At 38.2% G+C, this 8,027-nt stretch overlaps 2 protein-coding genes across 2 annotated transcripts in view; both read right to left on the bottom strand.

Annotated features, from left to right (window-relative positions):
- Positions 1 to 1,255: 1,255 nt before the first annotated feature.
- Positions 1,256 to 8,027, bottom strand: part of LOC138860422 (larval cuticle protein A2B-like) — a 75,265-nt gene continuing 68,493 nt past the window's right edge. The window contains exon 3 of the mRNA XM_070117946.1: positions 1,256 to 1,620. Within this exon, the coding sequence (XP_069974047.1) occupies positions 1,345 to 1,620 (276 nt within the window). The 3' untranslated portion in view covers positions 1,256 to 1,344. The remainder of the gene's footprint in view (positions 1,621 to 8,027) is intronic.
- The window catches only part of LOC113801168 (larval cuticle protein A2B-like), a 1,003-nt gene continuing 758 nt past the window's right edge, over positions 7,783 to 8,027 (bottom strand). Inside the window, exon 3 of the mRNA XM_070117966.1 lies at positions 7,783 to 8,027. This exon is cut by the window's right edge and continues 85 nt beyond it. Within this exon, the coding sequence (XP_069974067.1) occupies positions 7,840 to 8,027 (188 nt within the window). The 3' untranslated portion in view covers positions 7,783 to 7,839.

The raw sequence follows: 8,027 nt of genomic DNA on the forward strand, positions 1-8,027 counted from the left end.
CATCTGTCTCTCTCTTCCCTCTCGGTCTCTCTCTCTCTCCTCTCTCTCTGACTCTCGTTTCGGCTCACTCTCTCTTTCACTCTCTCCGCTCTTTCTGTCTCTCCCTCTTTCGCTCTCTCTATTCTCCCTGTCTCTCTCGTTTCGTCTCTCTCTCTCTCTCTCTTTCTCCCCGCTGTCTCTGTCTCTCTCTCTTTCCTTCTCTTTTTTTCTCTCTCTGCACAGAATAAGGAGCTCGTAAACATTGTATATATATAAATGCCCAGTCAGTCCTCTGTCACAAAGAGGTAATAGAAACCAGAGTCAGTGAAAGACATGTTGATATTTTGTGCATTACTGAAACGTGGCTCCTTCTAAACATAAGTGATTCTATAGCATTTCTTCCGCCATGATCATGGTCGTGGCGGAGTATATATATATATATATATATATATATATATATATATATATATATATATATATATATATATATATATATATATATATATATATATTAGGAATGACTTGAAGGCGACCGAAGTTAGCACAATCATTAATAAAATAGTTACTGAGGATATAATGATTACAATGCAATGCAGGAAACCACCGTCCATCATTGTTGGTTGCATTTATCGACATCCTCATATCCATGTTTCGTCTTTCACCTCTATTTCAGATTGCTTTCAGAATATTTGTCTGTACAATAAACCTGTCTTTCTCCTGGGTGATTTCAATAATGAATTATTAGCATCAGGTAATAAAGTTGAGAAATTAAGAATGTGAAGTTGCTTCAAGTCATACATAGGTCAACTAGGATATGTCGTTTTTGGAGACAAAGACTTATCTGATAGTCATTTCGACAAAGGCTTTCTACAGAAAATGCTCTTCTAATTGTAACCGATAAAATATAGAGTAAAATTGACAGCAAGATAATATCACTTGTTTTACCCCTAGACTTTTCTAAAGCTTTTAACGGTGTAAATCACGACAGTTTTTATGCATGAAACTAAACATAGATGTAATCTGGTTCCGGAATTATATTAAAAACAGGTCACAGGAAGTAAGAATCAAGGCAATCTTGTCTTCTCATAGAAATATTTCCTTTGGTGTTCCCTAAGGATCTGTACTAGGACCGATTCTGTTCATAATTTAAGTAAATGATCTGGCAGAGTTTACCAGGTTGTTTTGTATTGCAATATGCAGATGACAGATTACTTCTGTCTGGAAATATCGAATGTATCTCATTAAAAGTTCAGATTTATACAAAAAAGATGTTTATTTACACGAGAAAATAAATACAATTAGATGATATGCACCTGACATATATTCCCTTATATAATTCTCTCAACTAGGCTTGAAGAGGCCTGCTTAAGAAGCATAGGTGGGGGGAGGGGGCCCGTAGGCGGGGGGAGCGGGCTTGTAGGCGGGGGTGTGTTCGGGGTACTGAGCCTCGCCCTCGTAGCTGACCTCAGCTACGAGACCGTCGCCGTTGTCCACGTACTTGACGGTCTGCTTGCGGCCGTCGGGGAGGTCGACGGTGTAGCTGCCCTCGGTCTTGTAGCCGTCGCGGGACTCCGAGTGGCCGAAGTTGGCGCCGGAGTAGCCGTCGGCGACGCCGTAGTTGTAGTTGTACTTCGGGGGGACCTAAACAAAGGAAAAAGGATAAAAAATGATTTTAGTAATGCATTTACGGCACTTTGCAATGTTATCGGATCAATATGATGTTTATCTATCAGTGAAATGTAACAATGGTGGGCCTGACAAATGCCTTAATATCAAAATATTCTGATTGCACAAGTATTTACATCAGGGTATTCGGGCTCGTAGTGTGCAGGGGCGTGGTAGGCGGGTTCGGGGGCGTGGTAGGCGGGTTCTGGGGCGTGGTAGGCAGGTTCGGGGGCGTGGTAAGGAGCAGGGGCATGGTAAGCGGGTTCGGGGGCGTGGTAAGGAGCTGGGGCGTAGGCGGGGGGAGGAGGGGCATAGACTGGGGCCTTGTCGCACAGAGCGACGACAGCCACGCAGGCGAGGACAACGACCTGCCGACAGAGTTGCATGTTATTTAATGAGAGAAAAAAAGAAGAAAAAAAAATATATATAAATGCGATTTTTACATAATAGCCCGACATATTTATCAGGTGCAGAAAGATATAAACATTGGTGATATAAACATATGTTCTCGCTCACATACATACTTGTGGACTACAACATACACACAAACATTCATTTTTATATTAAAATACAGTAAAGATGATATATATATAAATATATATATGAGGTAGGAAGGGTGAGGGAGATGGGGAAATTATTTCCTAAGGTTGCCAGAGTTTAAAGTGAGCGGAAAAAGATGAACACAAACACAAAATGACTTCACTGTAATATATCAATGAATATTATATAAACAGTAAATTTACATAAAGGACACAACACTATTCTCGTTATCAAAATCCACAATTCCACAACCATAACTCCAACACCGTAAATTCCTTCAACTTAAAAACGTTTCGTCACAGAAGCGAACTTCGTACCTTGAGAGACATGGTTGGTGAGAGTATGGTGGTGGTTCATACTTCCCCTTATATATATGGTGTGTGTGTGTGTGCGTTCGTGTGTTGTCTCTGTCGCAGACCTTTCTCCCATAGCCTGAGGGGATAATTTTTGAGCCCTTGAGATACGCTATTACTAATCGCTAATTTGATAATACGTACTGTCGGCGAATATGCTTTTGATATTGCAAATAGCCCATAAGGTATATTCAAGTGAAATTCGGGATATAAATGGTTGTCTGCTTACGAATAGCAAAATATGTATAAAAAGAATCTTGATATTGCCTTTATCACATTCTATGTATTCACATGCTTCATTAAGGAAAATGGATATATGTTTTCATGTTAGAAGAAAACAAGAGGTCAGTAAATTGTTAAATACATTAATGATTAATTGAGTACTTCATGAAAGTGATAGATGTTAATAGTTTTCATTTGTTAATCTGTACACTGCCACGCACATCAGCATCTGCATGTATCTATACATACATACATACATATATATATATATATATATATATATATATATATATATATATATATATATATATATGTGTGTGTGTGTGTGTGTGTGTGTGTGTGTGTGTGTGTGTGTGTGTGTGTGTGCGTGTGTGTGTATGCATGTATATATGCATACACAATGACATATACATATCGTTGGTCGCCATGATATTCGTGTGGTCAATGCTTCGACCCCAACTTCTCACGAATGCAGTGTCTTCAGGAGAGAATCAAATCCTCGATGGAGCTGTCGAGGGATTTTTCTCAACGGCCTACTGACCCTGTATTGGTGTGCTAACTTAGTAGTAACGTAGAGACTCAAACTATCCCTATTTTAGGTTGAACTTGACACACACGACCACACACAAAGTAACATAAACACAAGCTGGCACACACACATATGTGGACACACACACACACACGTTACATAGACACACATACACACACACACATATATATGCATAAATACACATATATACATATACATGCATGTTATATATATCTATATATATCTGTATATATGTATACATATATACATACATATAAGCAAATATATATACACATACACACATATGTACAAGTAGAAAATATATGAATGACAATGCATATCTTCACAATACACGAAATGTCTTTAACAGGTTTCGAATATAACATCGTCAGAAATGCACACACACACACACACACACACACACACACACACACACACACACACACACACACACATATATATATATATATATATATATATGTATTTCTGGAGAAGGTATATTCGAGACGGGTTAATTGCATTTCTTGTATTGTGAAGATATTCATTCTCATTCATGTCTTTTCTACATTTGTCACATTGAATACATTTTAGAGATATATATGTATATATGTACATACATATACATGTATATATATAGACACATATGTTTATATGCTAGTATATATTGCACACACACACATACAAACACATACACAAACTGTATATGTTGACACACAGAAACCCACAGAGGAGCATACTCAAGAGCCGACAAGTATGTGTTTGTGTTTTAGAAAATGCATCATGCATGACCATTACGAGTTGACAAGACTGAGATATCAGTAAGTTATAGAGAACAGGAGTGAAAATTACCCTTATTTTGGTCAATAGAAAAGAAAAGATTAAAATGAATTGCCACGGAATAACCTAAGTTGGAATGTCGTACAGATATCCTCAAATCTTTCTTACTTGAGGATATCTGTATAACAAGTAGTATCCTTATCTCACCATGTGGGCTTATCTAATGTACATTATTATTATTATTATTACTATTTTGGGGAGGGGAAAGAAAGAGAGAGGGAGGAAGAGAAAAAGGGAGAGAGATTCTTAACAATTCCCAGTACATGAACGTTTATATTTGATATATGATAAGTATGTCGTCTATGGGATACCTTATCCGATAAGTTAACCGAACTTGGTTTTGGTGAGATCTGGTGTTTATTTTAATCTGTGGTAGTTCTCGAGGATTTCATCTTGATCAGAGAGAGATGGAAAAAAGTTTAGGATATTCAGTACAGACTCTTGATCACGAAATCTATTTTGTTTCATGTTACACGTACAGGATGTTGATCATTCTGTTTGAGGCTTGGGTATCCGTGTGCTTGGAGTATGTTTGTTCTCCATAAATATGAATGATTTAGGTATATTTTCTTTAATTGGGGCTTTCTGACAATGGTGTTTTGTTTTCGTTTGATGTAGAAATAAAAAAGGATTTATTCAGAGTAAGATCTCTATTTCTTGTATAAAATATATATACATATAATTCAATGAACATCTGTCTTTGGCACTCTAGGACATCTTAGGCATAGGTGGGGGGAGCGGGCTTGTAGGCGGGGGTGTGCTCGGGGTAGTGAGCCTCGCCCTCGTAGCTGACCTCAGCTACAAGACCGTCGCCGTTGTCCACGTACTTGACGGTCTGCTTGCGGCCGTCGGGGAGGTCGACGGAGTAGCTGCCCTCGGTCTTGTAGCCGTCGCGGGACTCCGAGTGGCCGAAGTTGGCGCCGGAGTAGCCGTCGGCGACGCCGTAGTTGTAGTTGTACTTGGGTGGGACCTGATCAGACGGTGAATTATTAATATCTCAGTATCTGTGGTACTTTTCATGGAATGTGTAAAAGAAAATATACCAACGACGTGTAATTTAACGTGGCTGTTAAAGGTCTCTTAAAAGTCATCACTGATGACTGCCTCTGTGGATTCTGATTGTATAGGTACTTACGTCAGGGTATTCATGCTCGTAGTGAGCAGGGGCGTGGTAGGCGGGTTCGGGGGCGTGGTAAGGTGCAGGGGCGTAGGCGGGGGGAGGAGGGGCGTAGACCGGAGCCTTGTCGCACAGAGCGACGACAGCCACGCAGGCGACGACGAAGACCTGTGAACAGAGGTGCATTTAATTTTTAGTCACTATAGGACCGTGTGTTTATCACGTGAAAAAAATAAATAAAGACACACTGCTTTCACATTCACTTTTTAAAACACATTGCTACGTAAATACACATCAAAGACTTTAACGTTTCATAAGACAAGAAGACTTTGTACCTTGAGAGACATGGTTAGTGAGCGTATGATGGTTTCCAATTGACATATCCCCTTATATACTAATGGCCATGAGTGAATGCGTCCATGCGTAGCCCACATTCCGTCGTGGGTCCTTTCACCGGGGGATAATTTTCGAGCCTTGAAATGCAGTATTAGTAATCGATAATTGGGTGATCAGTGTCATCTCTAAAATCGATCTTTGAAGGTGACAACAGCTGTGTACACCTGGGAATTTATTTGTGATATTCAAAATACACACACACGCGCGCGCGCACACACACACACACACATATGTATATATATGTATACATATTGTGATACAATGCATGTTTCTCAATTGACATTCGTATCCTTTAGAAGTAAACAGAACTAATCAATATGAAAAATGGAGTATTGGAGATATAACTAAGTAATGGAACTGATGAATATACAGTTGTTTTATCCTATATGCTCGTATATACATACATACACACACGCACACACACACACACACACATATATATACATATATATATATTGTGATACGAAAGTGCATGTTTCTCATTTGGCATTCGTATCCTTTAGAAGTATGAAAAATAGACTATTGGAGATATAACTAAGTAATGGAACTGATGAATATACAGTTGTTTTATCCTATGAACATACATACAAATATACATATATATCTATATATATGCATGCGCGGGTCTGTGTATATGTAAGTACATATATATATATATATGTATATATATATATATATATATATATATATATATATATATATATATATATGTGTGTGTGTGTGTGTGTGTGTGTGTGTGTGTGTGTGTGTGTGTATAGATGCATATATATATACCTATTCATGGTTATATTCATATATATATATATATATATATATATATATGCATAGATAATACATACATACATACATATATACATATATATATATATATATATGCACACATATATGTCTGTGTGTGTATGTATGTGTGTATGTACACACACACACACACATATACGTATATGCATGTATATAGGTATATATATACCTACACTCACGGCACCCCCCCCACACACACATGTATGTATATATATATATATATGTGTGTGTGTGTGTGTGGTTATGCATGCATAAGTATAAAAGTATACATTGTATTAGGGTGCGGCTACGGCTTCCTTTATCAAGGCAACATTTTCGTTTCGAGTGTGTAGCGAAAGTCCGCCTGGGATTCCTTTGGTTACCATTAGACAGAACTACAGTCTACGTTCGTTACCATACTCGCGCGATCAACACTTGACTCTTAAATCCTCTGGAGTACAAATATTCCTCCATTTCATTTCAGTTTACGAGTAGTATTTCGCCATCAGTGATGTCCTTTTCGTTCACTGACTTTGGCTCACTGACGCAAACTGACACTTTACTGACCTGTTGGCCCTCTCTTGCCTAGTAATGCAAGTCAACCCTTTACTAGTCGCTATGTCTATCTTGATCTATATAAACGCGTGTTCGTGTGCGTTTGTGCATATGCGTTTGTGTGTGTCTGTTTGGGTGTTAGTGTGCGGTTATCTGTACGTGGCCAGGTAAATATTCCATTTGGTATTTTGATGGTGTTTTAGTTATTAATATCGATCAATAAAAAATCCGAGGCTTATATACAGCGTTCATATTAAGAAATATAGAAAGATATGATACGTTTCAAACACAAGAAAGGGCACGAAAAGTGTTATTTATTTTATTTGTGATTTAATCATCCCTTTGCTTATAATTTTTTTTTTCCATTTTTGTCCAGATGACAAATTAGTAAACACAAGAGTACATATATTTCAATGTTGAATTTATCCATCATTATGCATTTCATCATCGTTAGAAGGATATATAAAAGTTCTTAATTCCTTCTCAAGAATTTCTTAGTCTTGTGCGTTTCATCATTATTGAATGGATATCAGTTTCAATCACTTGAAGGAAACCGCAATCGGTTATCGCCACAAGTGGTGACCACTTAGCTTTTATTTATTTATTTATTTTTCGAATACACGTCTACTGTCTTATGTAAACCCTATTTGTTTATATATGAGACTAATTTACTTGTTTTTCCGTCACGAAGTCTACTATTTAAACCGAGAAAGGAATATTCTGATTTATTGTATATAATTCTAAATATTTCTTGTTTAGTTTCCATTTGGAAGTATGAATAAAATGTCAGATTTTAAAAAACTAGTCTTTATTTCTTGTATAAAAATAAATACAATATGGTGAATATATCTTTGACACTCTAGGACTTCTTAGGCATAGGTGGGGGGAGGGGGGCCGTAGGCGGGGGGAGCGGGCTTGTAGGCGGGGGTGTGCTCGGGGTACTGAGCCTCGCCCTCGTAGCTGACCTCAGCTACGAGACCGTCGCCGTTGTCCACGTACTTGACGGTCTGCTTGCGGCCGTCGGGGAGGTCGACGGTGTAGCTGCCCTCGGTCTTGT

This window comes from Penaeus vannamei, chromosome 41, assembly GCF_042767895.1.
Source record: "Penaeus vannamei isolate JL-2024 chromosome 41, ASM4276789v1, whole genome shotgun sequence".
NCBI lineage: Eukaryota > Metazoa > Arthropoda > Malacostraca > Decapoda > Penaeidae > Penaeus > Penaeus vannamei.